The sequence below is a fragment of the Heteronotia binoei genome, chromosome 11 (genome assembly GCF_032191835.1).
Source record: "Heteronotia binoei isolate CCM8104 ecotype False Entrance Well chromosome 11, APGP_CSIRO_Hbin_v1, whole genome shotgun sequence".
Taxonomy (NCBI): domain Eukaryota; kingdom Metazoa; phylum Chordata; class Lepidosauria; order Squamata; family Gekkonidae; genus Heteronotia; species Heteronotia binoei.
Genome location: NC_083233.1, coordinates 63062398 through 63089666, shown reverse-complemented (window position 1 = coordinate 63089666; position 27269 = coordinate 63062398). Strand labels below are relative to the sequence as shown.

General features: G+C 45.6%; 1 protein-coding gene across 1 annotated transcript in view; it reads left to right on the top strand.

The window, feature by feature from the left end:
• The window catches only part of PPIL2 (peptidylprolyl isomerase like 2), a 122830-nt gene extending 96600 nt beyond the window's left edge, over positions 1-26230 (top strand). The window contains exons 15-20 of the mRNA XM_060249625.1: positions 5165-5282; positions 5816-5872; positions 16448-16520; positions 16692-16754; positions 19359-19498; positions 24137-26230. Coding sequence (XP_060105608.1) covers positions 5165-5282; positions 5816-5872; positions 16448-16520; positions 16692-16754; positions 19359-19498; positions 24137-24230 — 545 coding nt within the window. The 3' untranslated portion in view covers positions 24231-26230. The remainder of the gene's footprint in view (positions 1-5164; positions 5283-5815; positions 5873-16447; positions 16521-16691; positions 16755-19358; positions 19499-24136) is intronic.
• Positions 26231-27269: the final 1039 nt, after the last annotated feature.

Genomic DNA, 27269 nt, shown 5'->3' with positions numbered 1-27269 from the left:
GGTGCCTGGGGAAGGCATCATTTAGGGAGAAGAGAGAATTTGGCGGGGGGGGGGGATATGCTCTCAGACTCTTACCACAGAATCCTCCCTCCAAGGCTGCGATTTCTTCCAGGATATCTGGTCTCTGTAATCTGGAGATCAGTTGTAACTCCTTGAGGCTGGTAACCCTATTGAAAGTGGGCCCTTTTACAATAGACACTCAAGCTAGAGTTTGTTATTAGAGGGAACATGTTGCAAGTAGGGTTGCCAACTCCAGTTTGGGAAATTCCTGGAGATTTGGGGGCGGAGCCTGGGGAAGACAGGGTTTGGAGAGAGCCCACCCTACAAAGCAGCTGTTTTCTCCAGAGAAACTCATCTCTGTAGTTTGAGAATAAGGTGCTGGGAAAGTTCCTTATGACTCAGACCTCCCTTTGTGAAAATAATATGTATGGTTTAAGTTGTTAGCCACCTTGGTGGCCCTCATGAGGGTGTGATATAGATTTTGTAAACAAATAAATATTTGCTCTGGCCTTGAGCAGGCCATGTTAAAGTGAAAGAAAAGTCATTTCTCTGCATAACTGGAGAATCTCCTGAATATGCAGATCTATCTTGCTTGTAGGTGGCCGCTTGCTGCATTTCTTACAGCCTCTCAACCACCAAGAATGATATTAGAAAGAACGCAGAACAATAAGACTAACAAAGTTTTATTTTGGGTGTAAGCTTTCATGTGCACACACACTTCTAGTACACACGAAAGCTTATACCCGGAATTAAACTTTGTTGGTCTTAAAGGTGCGACTGGACTCAAACTTCGTTGTGCTGCTTCAGATCAACACCAGCTACCCTCCTGAATAAGAAAGAATTGGTCAAATTTCTCAGAAAACGTCTGCCTATGTGTTTTGCTTGGGCCGTGCTCTATGTGGACTTGTTTAAATCTCTTGTATTGTGTTTTTTGCAAGGGTTGCCAGCTTTCTCTCTTAAAGCTGTCTTTTCCTGTAGCCATCACTACATCCTCTAGCAGCAGATTCTACACTTTATTCACTCTCTGTATAAAGAAGTATTTCCTTTTGTTCATCCTGAACCTACTGCCCATCAGCTTCATTCGATGCCCTCAAATTCTACGATTTGGGAGAGGGAGAATTTTTTTTTCTATGTTAGCTCTCTCTACCTCATGTATAATTTTATAAACCCGTATAAAACCTTATAAACCTTTCAGTAACCCTGAGCAAATAAATGTTTGGAAAATTGAGATACAAGTAACTATAATAAATAAGAAGCAATGGGAAGGTGGGTGGGAGCCCCTGGAATTTTCCAGCCATGCTCAGTGTTTGTTGATTCCCCTTTTCCCCTTTCTTCAATGGCGCTTCTCCCTTTGCAGTTATCATTGTGTGCAATTGCTTTGCAGCCCACATGTGCCAATCGGCTATTGAGGGTAGCAGATGCTTTTTGCAAGCCACTCTGTTGCCAGCGATATGGCATCTCCAGAGGATTTGTAAGCCTGTTCTGCAAGCAGACCGGCCTCTTCCTGGCCTGTTCAGATGCATTTCTGGTGTTTCTGATAATGATGCTAAGGGGAAATATGTTTCTTCCCACTCTCCCCCCCCCCCCCATGGTTTGTCAAACAAGCTTATAGACTCGGCTGTATAACTATGGAAATGACTCATCTCAGCATTCTCTCTCCTGATTAGAAATAATCCTGGAGGAAAATGAAAATGTCACATCTGTCATAAATAATACAGAGATGACAGCCCGGCAAAGGAGTGCGTGCTCTGAGACCCCATTTTCTATCTGAAGATTTGAGAGAATATCTCATAGAGCCCCTGTCCACCTCAGAGTGGAAAGCCTGTATATTATAGCAGGTAGAACAGGAGTCCCCAAAATGGTGCCCATGGGCACCTTGCACCCAGCAAAACCATTTTTGGCGTATGCCAAGTGTTTTTAGCAGGGCTTTTTTGTAGCAGGAACTCCTTTGCCTATTAGGCTACACCACCTCTTCTTACAGGGCCTACTGTAAGCTCTTAGAGGATTGGTTACATCAGGGGTGTGTGGCCTAATGTGCAAAGGAGTTCCTGCTAAAAAAAAAACCCCTGTTTTTTAAAGGAAGTGTGTGGGGTCAGGTAGAGCTTTTATCCAGCAAGGCTTCTGACTATTGGAGACTTGACTGGTTGTGCAATTTTTTAAAAATGTTGCTTTAGTGGCAGCTTTCACACCGCAGCACAAGGATCTTCACTGTGTGCCTGTTGTAAATGCTGTATTGTGGACATGACAAACTTTTGTTCTATAGTGATTTTTAATTCTTAAGCTGTTTTCTTTTTATAGTGTATGGCCTATGAGCTGTTAAATGTAAATAAACTGGAAAACACTGGGTGACGGAAGTTTAAACGGTGGCAGTCGTTTTTGTGCCTGGCTCTGCTTCCTGCAGCAGCAGTTTAGTGGTAGCCATTTTGTGGCTGCACTCACCATGCTGTGTCAGAATCCCAAAAGCGCCCATGGGCTCAAAAAGGTCAGGGACCCCTGGGATAGAATGTCGCACCAGGATATGGAAGGCCCAGGTTCTAGTCCCCACAAAGTCAGGAAGCCCCTTGGGAGCCCTTGGGCCAGTCACACACTCTCAGCCTAATCTGCTTCATAAAGTTCTTGCAGAGCTAAAATGGAGGGGGGTTAATGATGTCTCTCACTCTCAGCGACTTTGAAGACAGATGGGATCTAAAAGTTCTGCACAGTTAGAGTTTTGAATTGTTAGCCCTGGACATGAAGGGATTTGCCTATTCCTGGGGCATACAAATATCGTGCAGACTGTACAAAATGACTATTTGACCATCTCTTGATTGGTTGTTCATAGTTTTCCAGGCATTCCAGTGTGAGAATAAAATGGAGGAAGGGAGAAGAATTTATGCTGCCCTGGGCCTCTTGGAGAAATGCAAAATAAAGATAAATAAGTACATTTGTTGGAATCTCAGCAGCTGTGATGTTCTGGAAATCACACATGATTTCCCAGCCTGCAGATTTTCCAGCTTCAGTCTGTGTCTTCACTAAGGTGGTAACCTCTGTCTGGGTTCTAACTTTTCAAGAATATAAGTGGGGGGCTTCCCTGGACATGTGGAGCTGCCTTATACTGAATCTAACAACTGGCTTATCAATGCTGGTATTGTCCATTCTGGCTGGCAGTGATGCCACAAGGTCTCAGGTCCTTCATATTTCCTATTACCTGATCCTTGAGGGGATTGAATGTGAGACCGTCTGCAAGCAAAACAGATGCCTGCCACTGAGCCACAGTCCAGAAACTACAATGGGTGCAAAATGCAGCAGCTGAAGTCCTTACTGGAGTGTGTGATGATATTAAGTCAGTGCTTGGCTTCCAGTTTCTTTCTGTGTCCAGATGCTTGTGTTTAAGTCCCTTAAATGCTTTGGATCCAGTGTACCTAAGGGACCGTCTCCAACTGACTTAGGCCTGACTTAGATCTTGGTATTCACATAAGGGCCTTCCTTGGGTAGCCAGCCTTAACTAGTGTCAGTTTCATTGGGACCTGATGGAGGGTTTTTCTACTGCTCCCCTGAGCTATGTAATGTCCTTCCCCAGGTTCTCATCACTGATGTCCTTCCAGACTAATCTGAAGACCAGCCTGTTCGAAGGGCCTTCAATTTACACTAAACAGCTGCTATGTAATGTCATGCTATCATCTATATTGGCACTGCTCAGGAAAAGTGGTTTCTCACATATATATTATGAATTGGTTTTAAAGTTTCTGATGTTATGTAACTATATTGTATCGCAAACCACCTTGATGACCAGGTATGGTCAAAAGGTGATTTTTAAAAAACTCTTCTAAATAATAATCTATACATTTCTTCTCTGTAGTAAAAAAAAAAAAAAATCCCTTGGCATAAAATGTAAATGAGGAAAGCAGCTAGGCAAGAACCCCCCTCTCTGGCAAGCTGTCTTTCTATGTGCCAGTGGCCATCACCTTGTCTCCTGGGAGTGAATGCCATAAGCTGGCAGTGTGTTGCATGAAGGTCTGTCTTTCTTGTCTGCCCTGAATCTACTGACAGTGGATTTAATTGGGTGATCCCCAAGTTCTAATGGAGAGGAAGAGGGTGACTGTTGTGTCTTAACTTTCTCTGCTTCATGTTTTAATTGTACACATCTCTCTACTCTCTCCTGCCCTGGATAGTCATGATGGAAATATATCTTTATATATGCATTCATTTCTCTCTCTCACACACACTCTCTGTCCCCTCCTCCCAGCATCTTTTATTATAAATTTATCTGAGCTCTGTCTCTCAAGGCACTCATGGCAGTTTACAGTTTGAAATGTTAAGGTACAAACAGGGAAAGCAGCTGGTGTTAAAGGCTGTTAGCACCCTGTTTAGGGAGGCTGATGGTGTGATGGCTTCTCCTTTCTTACTTGTCCCTCAGAGCACATTGGCCATTCTTTCAGGCTGTCAGTAGGAACTGATTCTATCCAGCATCTCAGGCAGGAAAGATTATTTCCTAACTTCTGCTTCTGTCCTGCCTTTCCCTTCTAGAAGGGCACACAGGCCTTGGAACATTCTTTTAGGTGACTTTGGGCCAGTCATTCTTTCTTGGCCTGACCTGCCTCACAGGGTTCTTGTGAAGATAAAATTCATTCATTTGTATTCTGTTTCCCTAAGCTCTTTGGATGAAGAGCAGAATAGAACAGTGATAAAGTTGCTCCTGAAAGCCTAGGCTCCAAAGGGCTGCCTCAGCTGGACTTTTTCAGAAGCTTTCTCAGGTTCTCACTGACTGAGCTTCTCTGAGAGGGGTTAGTCCCCCTTGGACTACCAATGGGTTAGCCTGTCTGTTCTATATTTATCTGTCCCTTCCTTCAAGGAGCTCAGGAAAGCATCCATTGGTGGTTACTGTTAGGAGCTGATTATGTGAGCTCCCTCAGCCAGGGCCCCTCTATTTCATTCACCTCAGGACATGGAAGCCATTTATTGTTGTTCCGATTCCCAGTTGCATATTATCGATTGTCATCTTTATCAGGAAGAAAACCAGGCTCTTTGCCAGAATCTGAGGCCATTTTCACACTTCAGAATGAAAGCTGTGGGATTTCCAAGAATATGAAAAATCTGACAGTTAAACATATCATGTGTGTAGAGGAGGGTGATGTGCTTGTGGCTCGACTGAGTAGGCATTCATTTGTTTGTTTGTTTATTCCAGGAGGAGAATCTTATTGGGGAAAGCCATTTAAAGATGAGTTCAAGCCCAACCTCTCTCACACAGGACGTGGCATCCTCAGCATGGCCAATTCTGGTCCCAACTGTAACAAGTCGCAGTTGTAAGTAGCACCTTCCTCTGTTTTTGTGCATTTTGCTTAAGACAGTGCATATTCATGGAAGTCTGGGTTTTGAACTAGATGGAACTGATGTCTGTCACATGGAAATCAGTTGTAATCCCAGGAGATCTCCAGCCACCACTTGGAGATTGGCAACCCGAGGGATGACAATATGTTTTCAGACCAGTGCAGACACCTAGAAAGTGTCATGCCAGCAAGGGCACCACTGCATCGTGTAAAGTCAAAATGAGTCAAACGAGTATCTTGTTCTGCCACAGGGAATATAGAGTTTCCTCAGCTTTCCCAGATCTCAAGCTGGTAGACCTCAATAAGGTCCCACTTCCTGACGTATATAGGATTCCTTTCCATTGCCACCAGCAGCTTGAATGTATGTATGAATGAACCAGACCTAGAGACCTAGAAGCAGAGTGGTAACCCTGCAAAGCTCAGTCTTTTGAATACTTTGGCTTTTGAGAATTCTTGGTAGATTCTGTAATGTACTAGCTTGATCTGTCTTTTTCTCCCTCCCTCTCCAGTTTTATCACATTCCGCTCCTGTGCATACTTGGACAAGAAGCACACCGTGTTTGGAAGGTAACTGGAACAATTTCGTTAAATTATACATGCAGTTTCCCTGTGTGTACTTCAATAGGAGATGAAAAGGGCCTTGGCATTTTACCAGTCATGTTCAAGCAAAAATCTTGAAAATTGTTTGTGTTCTGATGGTGGGCAAAAGTGATGTTTTCTCTCTGTTTGCAGCATCTTTTTCTCTCTTCTTTGCTGCTGTTTTGAGAAAGATGTTTGGGATTTTCAAAGGCAAAACATCTGGGGTTCTGGGAAATTAAAAATCTTGCCGTTTCGTATTCAGTAATATTAAACCTATTCTAACTGCTGCTTTTTGTGAAAATTCATTTTTTTCCCAGCCAGCAGGATCTGCATACCCGTATCATAGGAAGATCCAAAACATACTCTGGGAATTGTTCTTTTATTTATTTCTCCATTACTTATTTCAATTATTTATACCCCTCGTTTCCCATCATTTAGGATTTCAAGGTAGTTTATGAATATATTTCAACAAAATTGCTTTCAGTCCCAGATGCAGGGGACTGAAACTAATGCTGGGCTTTTGATGTCCATGCCAGAGGGCAACACCGAGGGTCCAATAACCCTTTAGCATTTCCCACCACTGACAATCCCAGTTCAGCAAATGCTGGTGGGGCCAAGAACAAGTCCTTCCCAGAAGCACTTGCTCTGAACCCATTAGGGAGCAGAACATATAGCAGCATTTGGGTTGCAGCACGTCCTGCCAAAGAGTTCTTCTCACAAATTGCTGTCTTGTTAAATGGGCCTTGTTTTACCAATCACATTCAAGGAAAATTGTGGGGGGAAGAAGAAGATGGCATTTATATCCCACCTTTCATTCTAAATCTCAGAGTCTCAGAGTGGCTCACAATCTTCTTTATCTTCCTCCCCCACAGCAGACACCCTGTGAGATGGGTGCGGCTGAGAGAGCTCTCACAGAAGCTGCCCTTTCAAGGACAACCTCTGCCAGAGCTATGGCTGACCTAAGGCCATTCCAGCAGGTGCAAGTGGAGGAGTGGGGAATCAAACCCAGTTCTCCCAGATAAGAGTCCGCACACTTAACCACTACACCAAACTGGCTCTGGTGGTGGTTCTGATAGCTGAACTTTAGTAGGTGCGAGCAGTTCTTGCCTTGGGATGTTAATTGGAACTTCCGGTTACACAGTAAAATGTCTGTATCAGGCTACGCCAGTTATTCCTGCTATGTTGCCAGAGAACTGGCTGGATCTGTAAACCTCAAGCTGGTGCTCATACCTGAGGATCTGAATTAAAATGAGCATTGGCCTTTAAACAGTCACATCTCTAGGAACTGCCTGTCAGTTCCTATATTGAGATGTGCACATTAAGAGAAGGAAGCTCTTGCATATAGGAGGTGAGGACTAGAAGAGAAAAACACGCCAAGCTAGATGGGTGTGCAATCTGTTCAGTAAAGTTATGGTAATGTTTTCAGTGGAAGAAGGCCGCACCAAGCAGCAGTATACTATCCTTGCAATTCAAAGTAACTTTTTTGGTATTCTGCTGAATTCCTGAGTCATCATAACAATTCAGAGATGCCTGTGTAGTCTTCACACCCATTGGCAGTGTTTCATTGTGCACGATTAAGAATTCTTCCCAAATCAGGAGCTGTTGTTGTAATGAAGATCTTAGTGCAGGCCAGCAGAATATTTTCAGACTGTTTCATCATAAAATTAATGTGCTACTAGTTCTTGTGATTATTTGATTAACGCTTTATGTTCCAACTGCTGTATTTTTGTTAGAACAATCCATATCTTAAATCATTTTTCCTGTTTTGACATTTTGGAGATGTCCTGTGAAACTGTTTAATATTGGTTACTGAGTTGTTGTTCTAGCCTAAGCTATGTCCAGTTTGGTGTAGTGATTCGGTGCATAGACTCTGGGAGAACCGGGTTTGATTCCCCACTGCTTCACATGCACCTGCTGATGTGACCTTGAGTCAGTCACAAGTTCTCACTAAACTGTTCCTCTCGAGCAGTTTCTGTCAGAGTTCTCGTAGTCCCACCCACCTCACAGGGTATCTGTTGTGGGGAGGGGAAGGAAAAGGAGATTGTAAGCTGCTTTGAGACTCCTTTGGGTAGGCCAGGCTATAAATCCAGTCTCTTCTTCTTCTCTATGTCCACAGAGCCTCTAGAACAGGGGTGTCAAACATGCGGCCCAGGGGCCGAATTAGGCCCCCAGAAGGCTGCTATCAGGCCCCCGAGCAATTGGCTGCCATCTGCTTCCTTCTCCCTCTCTCTTGCTTCCTTTTGCATCTTGGCTTGCTTTGCAAGGCTTGCTCAATCAGACAGGAGCTACAGAGCAAAACCTCTATTTTCTCCATTAGTTGAGGCTCCTCCCCCTCCTGGTCCCCTGGGGAGGGAGGGAAAGAGCTAGAGCTTCCTTTGCCCAGTTCCCTGGATCCCATGGGAGAAATACAAAGAAAGCACCTTAAAGACCAACATGTGCTAACGTTTTAAGCATATTTTAAGTGGGGTTTTTTAATCTTTAGTTGTGTTTGTCTGTGTCCTTTGAAAAGTTTATATCTTTGCTACTTAATCTTAAATAGGTACACACATGGCCTGGCCCGACATGGCCTGGCCTGGCCTGGCCTGACAAGGTCTCATTTAGGTCAGATCTGGCCCTCATAATGGGTTCGACACCCCTGCTCTAGAAATTAGATCTCAGGGTGAAGAATGGATGCGTCCTTTCTCTTGCCCAGTGCGTATACGTGAGCCCCAAGGCACCATACAGCGTACAGCCTGGATGTTCCAGCTGCTGTGTTCTGTTTTTTAATTTATAGGCAGACAGGTGCTGAGAGAGCTAGGGCGGTATTGCGGTTAGAATGTCAGACTCTGAGGGAGAGCCTGACTAGGAGAACCTGGTTCAAAGCTCTTTCTTGCCATAGAAACTTGCTGGGTCACCTTGATGTAGTGGTTAAGAGCAGCAAACTCTAATCTGGAGAACCGGGTTTGATTCCCCAGTCCTCCACATAAAGTCAGCTAGGTGACCTTGGGTCAGTCACAATTCTCTCAGAACTCTCTCAGCCTCACCTACCTCGCAGGGTGTCTGTTGTGAGGAGAGGAAAGAAAAGAGATTGCAAGCCGCTCTGAGACTCCTTCGGGTAGTGAAGGGCGAGGGTATAAAACCAACTCTTCTTCAGCCAGTTGCTATTTTCTCAGCCTCACCGTGAGATGTTCTGATGAGAAAATGGAGGAGAGGGCTTCAAATCCCCATTGAAGAGAAGAATGAGGCAAATATATAAATAAAATGAGGAAACATGAGCAAATATACATGAATGTAGTTGCGCACAGTTAATCGAAGGTAGATTTACTGAGAATAGTTTACAAAGATACCGGCAATCCAGTCAGTTTCCAGGAGAGTTTCAGGCATCCTCAGTTCGGTGCCAGCAAGTACGATGCAGGGAGAAAAGGCCTTTCAGGGTATTCACGGTTTTTGAATTATGTTCTAAGCATGAAATGGAAAAATGGAGGGGAGAAAATTCTAGCCTAACCTCTGTATTTATTAGCTATATGTCACAGCAGTAGAGCTTTCTGTGATGTGCAACAGTAGGGAGGGAATGGAGGCTGAGACAACAGTCCTTGACAAGAGAATTGCAGCGTTTCAAGCATTTCCCTGCTGCGGTCTACGAATTGCTGGAGCGTGCGTTTGCTTAATGGCTTGTATCCTGCCATGCCAAATAGCCAAGTGTGACCTCCTCCTCTGTTGAAAGGAGCCCTTCTGCCTTTGGAGGAGCTGCTTCCATCAAAGGAAAGCTTCACACTTAGCAGAATGGGGAGGAGGGTGCAAGCCAGTGTCTCATTTGGAGGCTTGCCAAACATAAGAGGCACTGAATGTTAGCCTTCGGTGTTGATCTGTCTGAATCACCAAGTACAAGAAATTCAGGAAGAGGCTTTTGTCACGTTGCTCCTTCTGTCTAAAGGAAACAGTCTTCTTCCAAACAAACCCTCCCGTCATGTCTTCATTTGAGGACCCTGTTTGGATTTCTTCAGTGCTGATGGTGACTCTCAAGGGAGCAGAGCCTTTTCTGAAGCAGCACCCAAGTTCTGAAATTGTCTTCCCAGCCATGTTTGGCTGGTTCTGCCTCATTATTATCCTTTAGACACTAGGCTAAGTATATCTTCTTTTCCTGAGCTTTTAGTAGCAATTCATTTGTTTCTTGCAGCTGTCTTCCTCTGCTAGTTTGCTTCTTTTCTCATTCTCTGTTGGATTTATTGTATTGGCATTCTCTTGCCTAATTTCATTCTGTAGTCGTAAGCCAGTTAAGAGACAAAATGGTAGAAAGGCAGGATATAATATTTAAATAAATGTGATGTCTCTCAAATCAAGTCTCACTGTAAAGGTGCAAGCAGCTGCTAGAATAGATGGCCAGTTTGGTGTAATGATTAAGAGCAGTGGACTCTAATCTAGAGGACCAGGTTTGATTCCCCACTCTGCCACATGCAGCTTGCTGGGTGACCTTGGGTCAGTCACAATTCTCTCAGAGCTCTCTCAGCCCCACCTACCTCACAGGGTGTCTGTTGTGGGGAGAGAAAGGGAAGGAGATTGTAAACTGCTCTGAGACTCTACATGAAGGCCAGGGTATAAATCTAACTCACCTTCTTTTTCTTCTTCTTTAAAATACTTAGTTTATTATTGTTACAAGGGCTGGATCTGACATAAAAGTTTATTTTGTTGGGCCAGGCCACATCTGTCATAAAATGAAATGCCAGATACTGGAAATATAAACTTTATACATGATACTGGCAAACCCAGTTAACAATGTTATTTTTTACTCAAGATAAAAACAAAAGCACTTGATCCCTAGGAATGAAAGCAGTTGGTTTTCTAGGGATTCCACAAAAGCCCCAATTCAATCTTATGCAAGACTAGTTTCCCCCTCCCCCCGAAGTGATACCATACCTGTCCCCTAGCCATTTCTTTTCATTTCTTGACACCAACCACACACACCTCACCATCCAACCCCCCCTCCCTGAGTAGCCTCCTGCCTTCCCTCTCTCGTACCATAAGAACATAAGAGAAGCCATGTTGGATCAGGCCAATGGCCCATCCAGTCCAACACTCTGTGTCACATAAGAACATAAGAGAAGCCATGTTGTATGAGGCCAATGGCCCATCCAGTCCAACACTCTGTGTCACACAGTGGCCAAAAAACACAAGTGCCATCAAGAGGTCCACCAGTGGGGCTAGAAGCCCTTCCATTGTGCCCCTCCCCCAAGCACAGGCTGCCCATGGGCCGGATAAGAGCCATGGACATGCCAGTTTTGACCCCCGGGCCACATGTTTGACACCCCTGCTGTAGCTGATCTTCAGTAACCCTTAAAAGTGGTTCTTCCAATGTCACCCCTGCTTAAATCTCAACCTTAAAACTGTTTTTCTGGTAAACACAAATTTGTGGAGCGGATGTCTGTTTTTTCCCCCTCCCATAACAAGTTTTCTTTCCTTCCTTATGCTATGCTTGTGTTTTTGTTTCTCCACTGGAGCATTCCAGAAATAATTTTTTGCATTGTCTTCTGAACAGGAGACTGTTTACTTTTGGGTCCCTGCCAGCACAATATGGCATAAGGTTTAATTGATATAATTTAAGAAGAGGGAAAACACAGACACAAGTAGAAAAGGGAACGTACAAGACACAGATGTCAGCAGAGCTGAGAACTCTCATTAAATGAAGAAGATAAATTTAGAATCTGACTCTTTTACAAGGCCTCACATAGTACACGTCTCCTTCTAGCAATACAGCAATCAGAACTAGGTAATTACAAGTTGAAGAGCTAACTACAAGAAAGAAAGTCAGCTAGCAATTCTATTGGGGAAGAGCCATTTTGGGAGAGGCGGTAATGGTTATGTTCTTATTGGCCGCTAGCCATGGTGACTGAGGGGAACCTCCACGTTCAGAGGCACTAATCCTCTGCATCACAGAGCCAGGAGGCAACATCAAGGGAAGGCCTTGGTCTCTATGCCTTATTGTTGACCATCTGGTTGGCCAACAGTGTGAGATAGAATGCTGGACTAGATGGATCATCGGTCTGATTCAGCAGGGCTCTTCTTAGGTTCTTATGAATTGAATATTACCTTGGAATATTGATATGGTGTAACTGGAAGGTCTGCCCTATGTCAGTGGACCAGAGCTGGTGTTAGTCTTTCATGTTGCTTCACTTAGATTCCTCCATGGGATCTGATTGATTCCCGTATTAATGAAAACCTTTGGATCATGTCCCTTGCTGTATCCTCATTTCCCAACCAGAGTGAGATAAACAGTGAGAGACAGCAGGCAGAAAAGGAGAAAGCATTTCCCTCCACAAACACACACTCTGCTGCCTACATCGGTGGGGGGGAGTGTCTCCAACTCCCAGGCCGTGGCCTGTTAGCAACTGGGCCGTGGAGCAAGACAGAGACCCCTGCCCAGGACCCTTGCAGGGGAGGCAGCCTCGGAGCAAGGCAGAACAGCCCCACCACCCCTTCCGCTCGCCCAGGACCCGGGGGAGGTAGCTTTGGAGCGAGATCGCATCGCCTCTTTCATCCACCTGGGTCCTGGGTGGGCTGAAGGCACAGTGCTGCTGCAACCTTCACCTATTCCTCATTTATAGACCCCTGCCAATCAGCTGATCAGCAGAGGTCTTTAAATGAGAGGGGGAGGCAGATTGGCCACTTCTGCTGCCTGGCCACCTAGCGGGCAGGGGGGTGGCAGAAGCAACCCCAGTCTCCCCCCCATTTAAAGACCCCCCATGGGAGGCAGGGACAGGTGCTGGTGGGGGGCAGCCTGAGGTGGCAAAACCCCAGTGCTGCCCCCCCACACACACACACACACACACCCAATCTGTGGGAAATTGTCTTCCACGAAACCAGTCCCTGGTGTCAAAAAGATTGGGAGAAGTAAATGAAATAGTGATATAATATGTTGTAGAATAATAAAAAATTGTTTTTACACTAAAAAGGTTGGGAGCCTCTGGCCTACATTGTTCAGCTTTGCAGCATCTCTAGTTTTAACTGTGGTGTCGTTCTCGTGCCTTTAAGTATTAGCTTTATGTGTTAGCTGGATGCATTGAGGGTGATGGGAATGGATAACAATAACTATTTTAAAGAGATTCCAGTTGAATATTTTTCTGGATGCTTTGATCATCAGCCTGCTTCCACCCATCCCCCTTAAGAAAGGGAACAGAGTTGTTTGTTCACATGTTTATTACAATATTTTGTACACCTTTTCGTGCAACGCTGCAGGCTCAGAACAGTTTACAAGTGAATGATAAAAATCCACATTTTAAACCAATACGAAATGAAGGGCAGTAGCCATAACATCTCAGACATCCATCCTTTCCCCCATGGCCACCTGTAGCTAGCACCATCAGTGTTATAGATACAGAAGATCCCCTTCTGACCTTATTCAAAGGTTTTCAAAAAGAGCACGGCCTCATAAAACTGGGCGAGGAATGGGATAGATCTAGCCATGTGCAGTAGCCCATTCCAGAGCACTGGGGCTATCCCTGAAAAGGCTCTGGAACAGGTTGCCACTATTCAAGCCTCCCTGTAAGAGGGGCACAGAGAGAAGGGGTTGGCCTGCTGAACACAGAGCTGACACACAGATTCATACAGGGAGAAGGCGGTCTTTCAGGTTTGCAGTTCCCAGGCCACAAAAGGCTTCGAAGTTTAGCGACAGCATCTTAAATTGAGCCCAGGAATCTACTGGCACCTAATGTAATTTCTCCAAGACAGTTGTGATATGAAAAAACAATGCGGTAAGCAAATGGTCTGCAGGGATTTGGACCGGTTGAAATTTCTGGGTTGTCTTTTAGGGCAACTCTGCCCAGAGCACATTGCAGCCTTCTAGCTTCAAGGCTACTGTAGCATGGAACAATATCACCAGATCATCTGGGTTCAAGTGCAGAGCTAATTTGTTCACTAGGCATAACTGGTGGGAGGCACTCTTAGCAGCAAGGCCAGACTGCTTTTCCATCGTTGTAGTCAGGTCCAAAAGTCCCAGGCACTTCATACTTCCTGTCATGGCTTTTTTTGTCGTGATGGGCTATTGGGACCACAGAGGAACTATTACAAGCACAACAGAAAACCTCTCTCTGTGCAAAAAATCAAAGACAACTAGACCACTCTAGTTGTCACTCTATATTCAGTATTAATTCAAAATTCAATATAAATAATGTGTCCGTACAAATAATGAGAAATCATACAGCAAATCACCATCCACGACAAGCCACTCTCATTCCTACTAACTCTTTCTTGGCGGACAACATCCACAACAATTGATGGTCTTAGCTGAAGTCCGACGCTCATAAAAAACCGGTCCTTAGGTCGTTTCGAGGCTTAAAGCTCTTCTTCCAGGGACCACCTGTTGTCATTGTACTGTACAGTAGATAAGTGGTGTCAAGATACACCTTCCGATATTCTGTATGTCTCAATTCATTTTGCTGAAATATCTCTGCTAATTTCATTCACATCTGTTCTCCAAATTGCAATTATCGGAAGGTATGTCTTGACTTTTTCAAGGGCTTTTTTTGTAGCAGGAACTCCTTTGCATATTAGACCACACACCCGATGTAGCCAATCCTCCAAGAGCTTACAGTAGGCCCTTTAAGAAGAGCCCTGTAGACTCTGGGAGGATTGGCTACATCAGGGGGTTGTAGCTTAATATGCAAAGGAGTTCCAGCTACAAAAAAAGCCCTGCTTCCTACCAGTGACAACATCACCCATCCAGGGTTGACAGCATGACTCCCTCCAGTTTTTCAAGTGCTTGAGATAGCATCACCTCCATCTTATATGTATGCACCTTCAGCTCTTTCCTCTTTAGCTATCTGATCTTGGCATCCAGGTAGCAGCCTGGAGCAGAGACAGCTGATTCTGGAGGCTTAGTTAACAAAATATAGAGCTGGATGTCATCAGCATATCGATGACATCTGTCTCCAAAGATATGGACAATCTCAATTAATTATTCAACATAAATATTAAAACATGGGAGAAGGGACCAAGTCCTGCGGCACTGCCATCAGTTTCCATGAAACCAATCTGGTGTTAGCAGCTAAAACTCTTTGAGTCAGTTAAAACAAAACTAGAGAAACCTACCACACCCTTCATTTGCATCTCCATTTCCAGATGATGCAACAGAACAGCATTATCCACCCTACCAAAAGCAACCGTCGCATCCAACAGAATTAGCCAGGAAGCATTACCTCTGTCCAGGGGTATATTTGTAGAAAAATTGGTGATGGAGCTCATTAGCATATGCCGCCCCCCAGCCAAAAGCAATCCGATGCAAGAAAGGAGAGCCCCAGACAAGCAAGGCCTGCTTGGTATGGCTAGAGTTTCAGCCAGCCCAAGCAGGCCTCACTCATCTGGGGCTCTCCTAGGCCGCCCCCTCCCCACAGTCAAAAGGCCAGCAAGCCACCCGCCACTCAAAATCACATAAGAAGTGGAGAAAGGGTGGCATGGGCTTCTCCAGGGGTTAATGAGGGCTGCTGGGGCCGTGGCAAAGCTCCTGGTGTGTGGGTGGCTGCCCGCTCTCCTAATCCAGGGATTGTTATGCAGCTGCACCTACTATTCAATGGACAAGGTAGGTGAGGAGTAAGTGGGGGAACCCTCGGAAAGGTTCAGGAGCTGTGCTCCTGTGAGCTCCTGCTGAATCCGAGGCCTGCCTCTTTCCCTCTGCAAACAGAATCCATCTATCAGGGCCAGTAATGTCACCTCTGTCCCAAAGCCAGATTGAAATGAGGGCAAGAGCAGATCATGTATCCACCAGAAGAATATTAGTGAGAAATGTATCAAATCATAAGTGTGCTTCAAGGCTTAAAAATGCAGGTGGCATATATTATATGGGAGCTTCAGTCTTCAGCATTTAGAAGGGGATTTAGTGTTATCAGCCTGGAGTGTCATAAGAAAACAGAGCTTTTGCTGTGAACTTTGCAAAGTGCATAGAAATAATCACAGAACAACTTGGTGCAAAGGCTCACCTTAAACAGCCCCCCCAGAGTCTTAATGTAGGATGTATTCTTAATGACGTTTGCTATTTCACCCAGCCGTATAGAGTTGTAAACCACACTGAAGTCAAACAGAACTTGCAGCATGGTCACTGTTCTCATCAGAAATTCTGTCCAGAAATTGGCATGAATTACTGTTCAGCATGGCATCCAGAAGAAATGTCGAATTCTTAATATTTTCTTAACATGATTGAATTAACTGGTGCTGCAGTATGCCATTTTATAATTGTGTTTGTAGGCTCATCTCATATAACAAAAAGCATAATTATGATAAAAAGTTTTATCACTGATGCTGCACATGCAGGTATAGGCATCATCTAAAGACCAGTAAAGATGCTTTTTTCTCTTTAATATCAACTCAAAATCATTTGATTTATTAAGATTTCTCTTAATTATAAGACTGTTGAACTTTGAATATGTCCAGTTTCCAGTACTAAGATCATTGGCTTCTCGCTGGTTGGTTATGGGTCCCCGTTGTATGCCATTAGTACACCCAACAGAACTTTGAGCTATGACGCTGAAATTATTTCCATTCACATGAGATTTGATTCCGTTTACTCTTCCTTATAGATTGTCTTTTCTTTTTCTATAGAGTGGTGGGTGGTTTTGAGACTCTGACAGCAATGGAGAATGTGGACAGCGATCCAAAAACTGACCGTCCCAAGGTAGAGTTGGCTGCAAAAAAAGATTATTGCAGGGCAAAATTAATGTTTTGTTAAATAGACTGTGTATCATGACTGTTCATTATATATATGTTTCTTTAAAAATTTAGGAAAGTGATACGTATCCAATGAAGCATCTCACGATCCATTTTTCTCCCCCTATTCTGTTCCCAGGAGGAAATACGAATTGAGTCAACAACTGTATTTGTTGATCCGTATGAAGAAGCCGATGCTCAGGTGAGGATGGAAGCATTTACACAGGAGCGTTGCATGCAGATATTGTTCAGATACAGAATGAATACCTTCAGCCTTCACTGTTCTCTCCCTTCTTCTGTTTGCAAATTTGCAAACTTGCAGAATTTCCTGCCTTAGGAGATGGCGGCGGCTACTACTTAAGTGGGTTTTAAAATGTTTATGTTTATTCGATTTATATCCCACCCTCCCTGCCAAAGCAGGCTCAGGGTGGCTCACAATTTATAATAGGACAACAATAAAAAACATTTGAATTAAAACATTAAATTAAAACAATTCGGTGCTAATTTCAGTTCAATTTAAAGATGGCATTCAGTAATCTTAAACATCCATTAAGATGTAATACCTTGGCTATAAAAGAATAGGCAAATCCCTGGAGGCCAGGTTTCTCAAGGGCTGTTAGATAGAGAAACTTAATGGAAGGTCCAGATTTAGAGGTGCTGTATCTCTGAGCACCAGTTCCTGCGGACATTCAGAAGGGAAAGTCCTGCATGTAGGGCACAGGAGCCATCCAGTTGGCTGTTACTGGAAACAGGGTGCTAGAGCAGATGGTCCCACGGTCTAGTCCAGCAGAGCACTTCTTACACACTTCCTTTTCTGTAATCCTCAAAGAACAACAGCCTGTTCACGTTCCCTACAGTCGATGGCTGGGAGAGCATTAGTTTAGCACAGGGGTGGCCAAACGTGCTTAATGTAAGAGCCGCATAGAATAAATGTCAGATGTTTGAGAGCTGCAAGACATGAATGCCAGTTGTTTGAGAGCCGCAAGACAGGAAGGAAGGAAGAAAATTGGGGGAGGGAGAGGTGGAAAGAAAGCAACTTTAACTTCATTCTCCAAGCTGCCAGATGTCTTGGCTTGGAGAAGCGACTTAAAGAGAAAAATGCCTTCTCCAAGCTGGCTGATGGGGTGGTGGGGGCTTTGAGAGCCACACAATATGTGTGAAAGAGCCACACATGGCTCCCGAGCCATAGTTTGGCCACCCCTGGTTAAGCACTATCTGTAATTTGATCTGCACAGTGCCGGCAGCTGATTAGAAACGGTGCCATAGAATTGTGAAGAGCTCCAAGCACTCTGCTTTGTGATGAGCAGAAGCAGCCTCAGTGATTCCGGGCCCTTGGCAAAAGTCTAGAGCTGGGCCCCTAGAATCACTTTTGCCACCACCACCACCACACCTACAGGGATCAAGCAAGGGGAAACCCTTGCCCTGTGCAAGGTGGGTGAGGCGCCCCAGATGGGGTGGGCATGAACTGCTGTAGTGGTGGAGCCTACTGTTGTTCTTTGCCCCTCCAGTGGGGGGCAGGGCTGTTGGCAAACAACTACACACAGAGGAGGGCTGAGTACAGCCGGCCATAATTGGGTAAGATGGCCCTGATAGAAGCCGCCTTTAGGGCTGGAACTGGGGTTGGGGAAATGGGCAAAGAAAAAAAAGACCGATGTCTCCTTGAATTATGTCATGTTATTGTCATAACGTAAATGGAAGCCAGGGATGCCTAAGGCCACCCAGCAAGCAATACAGTTGGCCTGTGAATTGAACCAGGGACTTCCTGGCTTGCTGTGCACATAACAGCCATGTTACAACATGAAATGCAGCAAAAATAATTTTCCTTTCAGCAGATGATGACCTGGGAATATATCATGCATTTTTAAAAAAAATCATATATACATATTTATGTGGCTCAAATTAAATAACTGTGTCCCAATAAACTGGATCTGTTTTGGCAGGCCACAGTGAAGAGGTGCGCAGGATATTGAATGCTGGCCATCACAGATACTGAATGATGCCCTTCACAGTTCCTTTTCTCCAGGCTTCTGAGATGTCGTTAGGCAGTTCCAGCACATATTCTGTCTTCTCTGTGTAACTGCAGGGGCTGGAGATTGAGATTCTCAGAACGGTTCAGTAACGGAAGCTGAGAATAGGTGAAATCCTGATGAAGGATGACTAGTTAAAACAGAGTCAGAATTCTCATCACACCCACATACGTGGCTTTCAGAAAATGCAATCCAAACACTAGTTCAAGACTGCATTCAGTCCAATCCTATTAGGTTGGAAGACAAACCTGGTGTGTAGACACTTCAAGGCTGGGCTTATCTAACGTGACTTGGGAGGGAAAGGGCAGTCACAGCCTGCCTGATGAATGGGAAGATGTTCTGCAAGAGGCTAGGCGTTGTGTATTGTCAGGCCCCAAGAACTAAGGACAGGTCCGAAGGAGCAGGTAATTCGCTCTGACAAGTTCCCAGGCTGCACAGAGCCTGTACATCTCCATACCAGCTCTACTTCCTGTTTGAAGTTCCACCTCTTCCTGGAAGACAGTGGGAATCTTCTGAACACAATGGGAAGCACCCTAACTTTGGAGTCTTGCAGTTATCTGTCATTCAGTAGTTTCTCATCAGACCCCCTGGCATTTTAGTCGAGACAAGATGGGAAATTATGACGTTCAGCGTACAAAGTGTGGGAGTTCCTCGAGCGGCTCAGGACTGGGGATAGGCTGGCAATCCTGCGTTTTGGCTGGACTTTCTCTGGGCCATTTGTAACCTCAGGGTTTTTTTACCTTTTAGAACATGATCCAGTGATGCTTGTTTTCTCACAGGTTGCCGCAGAGAGGGAGAAAGCCCAGCAAGAAGAAGAGGCGGCAAAAGGGAAAACCAAAGTCGTCATTCCAAAAAAAGAGACAAACATTCCAAAAACATACCGTGAGGGAGTCGGGAAGTACATTAATATGGCTGCAGCGTAAGTGCCTGGTGCCTTTTGCATGATTAACTTTGTAGGTGTGGATGGGTTCCCCCCCCCCCCTGCACGGAGCAATGGAGTTAATGAAGTGACTGCTATAATTAGACCCAGCTTCAGAGGGCACGTTTCAGGCTTTCTGAACTCGTAGTACAGTAACCGTGAGAGAGAACATTAAAAACACCAGTGCCTGGCATAACAAGCGGCACATCTGTCTCTTTTGTGGGTGGAAAAAGCTTCAGTTGCTCGGCTCAGAACAAAAGAAAAATCCAGTGGGTTCAGCGCAAGGCTCCATCTAGTCCAGCCTCCTGGTTCCCACAGTGGCCAGCCAGATGGCTCTGGGAAGCCCACAAGCAGGGCATGGGCAGCAGCCCTCTTCTGCTACTGCCTCCTAGCAGGTTGCCTTGGGAATACTCCCCACAGACTTGGAGATATCGCAGCTGATAGAACCAGCACGATGTAGTGGTTGGAATGTCAGACTAGAATCTTGGAGATCCAGATGTGAATCCCTCCTCTGCTGGGAAGGATTGCTGGGGGACCTTGGGCCTGTCGCACACTCTCAGCCTAACCTACCTCACAGGGCTGTTGTGAGAATAAAATGACGACCAGGGGAACAATGTTGGAACTTGCTTTGGATCCCCAGTCAGAAGAAAAGTGGTTGGGGGGGGGGAGGTTTGTCATCATGTTGCAGCTGGCTAACAGCCCCCCCCCCCCCCCGCTAGGGTTTTCAGGACAAGAGATGTTCAGAAGCGGCTTGCCATTGCCTGCCACTGCTTTTCAACCCTCCCATCGAAGTACTAATACGGGCCAATTCCGCTTAGCTTCTGAGATCTGACGAGATCAGGCTAGCCTGGGCTATATAGATACCTACATAAGGTCCTTTTGAATTTTTCTAATTCCCTTTTTAAGCTCTCTAAGCCAGTGGTCCCCAGCCTTTTTGGCACCAGGGACCAGTTTCATGAAAGACAATTTTTCCACAGACCGGGGTGGGAAGGGGGGTTGATGGTTTCAAGATGATCCAATTGTGCACTTTATTTTGGTGTGGTGGTTAAGTGTGCGGACTCTTATTTGGGGGAACCGGGTTTGATTTCTCACTCTTCCACTTGCACCTGCTGGAATGGCCTTGGATCAGCCATAGCCCTCGCAGAGGTTGCCCTTGAAAGGGCAGCTGCTGTGAGAGCCGTCTCAGCCCCACCCACCTCACATGGTGTCTGTTGTGGGGGAGGAAGATAAAGGAGATTGTGAGCCACTCTGAGATTGGGAGTGGAGGGCAGGATATAAATTCAATATCTTTTTCTTCTTATTGCTACATATATAATGAAATAATTATACAACTCACGGCTCGGTTGCTAACAGGCCACGGTCTGGTACCGGTCCATGGCCCAGGGTCTGGGGACCCCTGCTCTATGCCATAATTCACACCACATATTGGGACAGTGAATTCCATCGGTGAACTATACATTGTGTGAACGAATACTGCCTTTTGTCTATTCTGCACGTATTGCCCCTTAACCAGGTGTCTTGAGTTCCAACATTACAGAAGAGAGAGGAAAAATTCTCCATCTCTTTGTTCCATGCTATGTATAAATTATGTAAGCCTTTATCACGTCATTCCCATATTTGTCTTCCCCTCCACCCCTAAACTAAATGGCCCCAAACGCTTTAGCCTTTCCTGATCTACATTTGCGAAGGGTCATTAAGAACTCATGCTGTGCTAGCATAGATAGGGTTTGATTTCTCATGGCACTCGGGACTCTCAGAATGGTGAACTCATGAATATTCACAGGTCTGATAGTGGGGTGATAGATCAACTAGGTCAAAGTCCTCATCATAGCCAGTCTAAGAATTTGTGCCAAACCCCTTATTTGTCTAAGAAGAAGACTGCAGATTTATACCCCACCCTTCTCTCTGAATCAGAGACTTAGAGCAGCTTACAATCTCCTATACCTTCTCCCTCCACAACAGACACCCTGTGAGGTGGGTGGGGCTGAGAGGGCTCTCACAGCCACTGCCCTTTCAAGGACAACCTCTGCGAGGGCTATGACTGATCCAAGGCCATTCCAGCAGGTGCAAGTGGAGAAGTGGGGAATCAAACCCGGTTCTCCCAGATAAGAGTCTGCACACTTAACCACTACACCAAATTGGCTCTCCAATCCTAGCAGAAACCATCGGCAGGGGGAACCGGGCTGAGCTCACCCAGCAAGTGAGTCCAGTGATATATGAGGCAACTTTCTGTGTCTTTTGTATGGTGTGGTTCTTAGAAGAATTCCTAGAAGTATCCAAATTCTGCTTTTAAAGGTTTCAGTGTCATAAATCTGTTTGTTTGTTTAAAAAAATCATTATTAAGTCCTTAAAACCTCCTGGTTCATACATTTAAAAAATTGTAAATACCACCTGAAATTGTTTTACTGCTAACTCTTTCAAGAGCAACTAATTCTTCGAAACTGAAAAGTGGTTGGTATTTATTTACTTACTTGCTTCATTTATAGTTCACCTTTCTCATTGACACTCAAGGCAGATTAAGCAATTAAAAACCATGCAATAGGAACAGTATAAAACATATAAACAGCAGAGAATAAAACTGGTTACAGAATTAGAGACCAATGTACTAAACACTAATGCCTACAATATAATGCAGATAATGCAACAGAATTGAACTGCAAAAATGGAGGAGAATAAAACAAAATAGTGTGTGTGAGAGAGAGTGTTAACTACAATAAGAATGCCCTCCTAAGAAGACACAATAACTTGCTGATCGTGATTTAAATCGTCGAGTGGTGGTTTCAGAGATGGCTGCATTGATTGTGGCCTCTTCCAAAGCCAGAGGTCACAGACCTTTAATAACAGAAAATACAATGGGAAATCACTATGAGAGAGTTAACCTCCTTCAGGAAGATCCCGCAAGCTATGAAGGGCATAAATCTGGAGGGCACAAGGTAGGCACGAAGGGCTCTGATTTCTTTGTCCCCACCCTTGGGCTGAGTCAATTGGAAAGGATCCTTATGAACACGACTGATGAAATCTCAGGATAGTTCAGTGCAGTTGTTGCTCATGAGACATCTGATGGGGTACAAGTGACGTTATTTGCCAAAGGTGCTTTGTAAGCTGTTCTCAATCACCTGTAGAGGAATCTGCTGTCTCCTCTTGGAGTGCCCATCTTAGCCAGCACTGCTGGATGGCACTGGGCATTAGGCTCTAGAATGGGTTCTATCCTGTACCAGACAGTTCTCAGTATGAGTCTTCCTCTATCTAGCATCGATCCCTGTTGCTTCTGTCCCCTTACATCCCTCTAAAAACCAGAGCTAAATGAGGTTACACGTGGGAGAGGGAGAGATTGTATCTCTTACATGAGAGGCCTACTAATTCCTCAAAATAGTGGCCAGCTTTATCAATGGAAAACTCTCCTGGAGCGGTCAGGAAATCATTGGGATCCAGCATTCTCTGGGGAGGGCAGACCACATGAGGAGGGGGCCCGCCTCTGCAGGGATATTTACAAGCCTTCCTTTCTCCCTGGCGACTGGAACCCAGACTTTGAGTCTTCTTTAATCTTAACACTGCCAGGAAATGATTTGTCCATGACAAAGGAGTTGTAATAATCACTTCCACCCCCTGACCAGATGATGCAGCTGTTTTACTGGTTTAAATCATGGCTATCTTGGGAGAACACTGATTTTTTTTTACTACTTTGTACCTTTACTGTTTGGTTGGTGAATGTTGTTCCGTGTGTGTGTGTGCACGCACGTTAAATGCAGGGCCATCTGTAGACTGCCTGGCACCCTAGGCAAGGCTAACTTCTGCCCCCCCCCCCGATAATGTCACTGAGTCACATGGGGGTGCCCAATTTGGTGCCCCCGGAAGGCTGGCACCCTAAGTGATCACCTAATTTGCCTAGTGGCAGGGCCAGCGTGGTTAAATGCCATTAAATAACTTCTTATGGTGACCCTACACTCCTGTTCCTACCTCTAATGATAAAACCATGCTCAAATTCTGAGTTCAAAAATTGCTTTTTCCGCTTTCAGCTCTGGCTATGTGGAGGAACATAGGGTGAACTGAAGATTAGCAGCAGGGAAACAGACAAATCCAGGGTGATTTTTCTATAGTGCTGTTCTCTGCTCTTCTCTTTGAAAGCGAGATGTAGTTTATTAAGGGGATCTTCTGGAGTCCACAGCCCAGTCCCCAGTGAGCATTTAGTCCTGATTATAGAACTATCTGTGGTATCTTGGCCCGCCTAGCAGACACTCCCAAGCTGCTCAGAAGCAGCCAGGAATAACTGAGTGGGTGAGCAAAAGGAGTCCTGTGAACTACTGTCTGCCTGTCCTGGGAAAGCAAGAGGGGGTTGGGGGAGCTTTGCGTAGCAGAAAAACATTCATGCAGCATAAATGTGGAGGAGGCTTGGACTACAGCAGAGAAGCAGGTGCTCTGTAACGCAGAGGAGTTCTCAGGCCAGCCACTGCTCTGTGGGGTGGTCTTCTAGGTGGTGGGCCCTTTCCTTCCTCATGCCCAAAGCCTAAGCCCCATTTGAGCTTCATGGCCATAGCCAAAACCTACAACTCGAACATCTCTTGTTCCAGCGTTTCAGACCAGTTTTTTTACTTCTTTCTCGACCGCCCTCACTTCAGCCCCGTGTCATTCCCTTTGTAGGAAGCGAGCCTCAGAAGACGATGGCCCATCGACCAGCACGGCTGTCAAGAAAGAAAAGAAAAGCTCGACCTTTGGGGACTTCAGCTCTTGGTAGAGGACGGAGGCGACTGCATCTGGAGCTCCCTGGCCACGATCAACCCTCAGCTCTAAATGTTCTGCGCTGAAGCAGGGCAGGGCGCCAGTCAGCTTCCTGACGTTTTCAAGTGCTTTGTTTCCTCAGCAGCACTTGCCTTTGAGTCCTCTTCCAAAAGATCTCCTTTTGTTTTTGGGGGGTTGAGCTACTGGTGCTCGGCAGTACCAAGATGACCCTTTCATGTCGCTACTCTGCAGATTTTGTTGGTCGAATTCTGGGAAAGCTAAGCAGATGAGTGAGCAAGGATTCACTCCAGGCTAAAATGGGCAATGACCCAGTGGAGGAGGGGGGAAATGGCATCGTCAGAGCCGCATCCCTTTGCTCTGGGTGGGTTCACTCAGTCCCCCTACAGCTTGTCCCTGCTGACTTGGAAACAGAGTCCCCCAGACCGCGCATCCTTCTCTTTCTCTCTCTGTCTCTCTCACGCCTCCAGGCTCACTGGCTTTATGAGCTGTCGTGCTGCTCCCAAGAGGCAGCCGTCCCCATGAGGAACGTTGTGCGATGCCTCCACATCCAGAGCCGATGTCTGATGGACAGCCCGTCCACCCAGAAAAGGAATCCAGGCTAGCGCCCTTGCTTTGTCTGGCTAAGTCACCTCAGCAACTGACGCTAATACCATCCCACTCCTGCTCTGCTCCGGTAGCCAGCAGAGCATCAGTTCAGATCTCTGCTGTGATGCACAAACATGGCCGTGCTACTCGGTGAGGTGTCGGGTTAAAAATAGCCTCAGACGAGCAGTGCCGCACCCTCCGTTCCCAGAGCCCCCAAATGCTGTCTCTTAGCCCTGGTAGCTGGCTGCTGGTCTCTGATTGGCCTCCTCTGTTGTTTGATGTGCAGCAGGCTGATGCTGCAGGACAGCGCGGGCCTTCCTAGAAAAAAACGGTCCCAAGTGTCAGTGAGCCCTGAGCCAGCCACACAGGTGAGGCTAAGGGGCAAATTACAGGCTACCTCCAAACACATGACGTGATGCCCCAGGGGCAGTAAAGCAAAGCTGGGTGTGGGAGGCAGCAGTTTTGAATGGGGGGCAACCGTGGGGAGAGGCTGCTTAGTCCATTCCTCCACTGATCCTTTTTTATTCACCACCACCACCACCATGTGTTTGCAAGGAGAAGCCCATAAATGCAGCCTTGCTTTGGAAAGAGAAGGGAAGGGGGGGAAAGAGAGAGAAAGGAGTCCGCAGCCTTTCAGCTTGCCTGGTCTCTGCTCAGAGTTTCCCCCTCCTGCAGCTGCCTGGGAAATAGTCACAGGGACGTCCACAAAACATGCCAATGTGCCCTTTGCTGGAGAAACTGGGAAGAGCTGTAGCTGTCAAGAAGCAATCAGAGCCACACGTTTGTTAAAGGGCAGGCGCTGGCGGAGTGAATGCCTCATGTCACTTTATGGTCTGCTGGGAGGCAGGTTTGCTAGTGCATCTTTCCATCTACATAAAACACAAAGAAATAGAAAAGCAGTGTCCAAGATCAAACCCACAAATGCGTGCATCTTTCCCATAGATGTCCGTGCGGCAAGACAGAGCAAAAGGATTTCTCATTGCCAGTAAGAGCTATCCTGTCCTGTATAGAGGGAAAGGACATTGGCGATTTAACAGACTTGAGAAATCTTGTCCGTCTGTTTTTGTCCGTTTGTTTTCTCCTTGTTCCATATCCAGAAGCAGAGTTTAAAAAGTGGAGCTCCAGGATAAAGTTGAAGAAGTCCATACCAGCATGTGCACAGGCCTTGCTGGACTATTTAAACTGTCTCTGTGTAGACTGAATCATCATGAACAGATCTCAGATTCTGCAAGCTACACCTACAGTTAGAAAATCTTAACTGCTGCATCAGAAATAGAAAAATTGATCTGTTTTATGGGTTTGTTGAGGTCCTTTCCCCCAAAATTGTATATATTTTGCTTTGGGGGTTTTAGTTGTTTTTATAATGGTACTATCTCATTTATGAAATAAAGAATCTCCTTTGATACTAAATTGTAGCTCTGCAGATTTTGTGCAGCATTTTCTGTTAAACAGCTGAAGTCTTCGTTTGACCTCTGCTTGTTGCTTTTTCAAGGAAAGGTCCTGCCAGTACAGGGTTTGTTTTCTCCCCAGGAAATGATTCATCCCTATTTTTCTAAGATCCTTAAAAGAGCCTGTGCTGCTCTCTGAGGAAATGGTGCTGCTCACCATAAACCAGAGGAAACTTAGAACTCATGCACGGTGGAAAATGAGGGGTGTCAGTTTAGTCACAATTTTTTCTAAAGATGTATTGTAGTTTATGCACAGAGCTAAGAAATGGTTTCATTTCTAGCCTAGAATGTTGCCTTCGCATCTCTTCTGGTCATGTAGAAGGTGGTTTCCTACATGGAAAAAGGCAGGACTTTTTTTCAGCAGGAATGCACAGGAACACGGCTCCGGCTGGCTTGGTGTCAGGAGGTGTGGGCTAATATGCAAATGAATTCCCGCTGGGCTTTTTCTACCAAAAACCCTGTGTGAAACAATGGTGATGACAGGGGGTGTAGCCTAATATACAAATGAGTTCCTGCTGGGCTTTTTCTACAAAAGAAGCCCTGGAAAAAAAGCATGGAAACACTCTGTCCCTGTCTCATGAGTATCCTGCCACTGTGCAGGAGGCACATGGTGTTTTCTGACAATCCTCTTGATTGCTGGAGCACTTTTAAAGTCCCAGAAAGACCATTCTTGGGGTCAGGGGATCCAGGCAGAGGAACAGCTACATGGATTGGCAAGGTGGAATGTGAAAGGTGATGGTGGTTCCCTCCCTTCATTGAAGCTGCAGGGCCAGTGCGTGGGAGTGGGCAAAGCAGACACCCGCTTAGGGCGCCACCTGACCTAGGGGCGCCGCTGGACACCCGCTCCCTGACATGTGATTCTGGCTCCTGGCTGCTGCCTCATCCTCTCCCACCACCAAGCAGCCCTCAGCAAAGCAAAGCTGCCCCCCTCTCCTGCTTGGCCTGGTCAGCAAGCACTTATTCTCACAGTTTTTTATAACTTATCACATTTTTTTAATTAA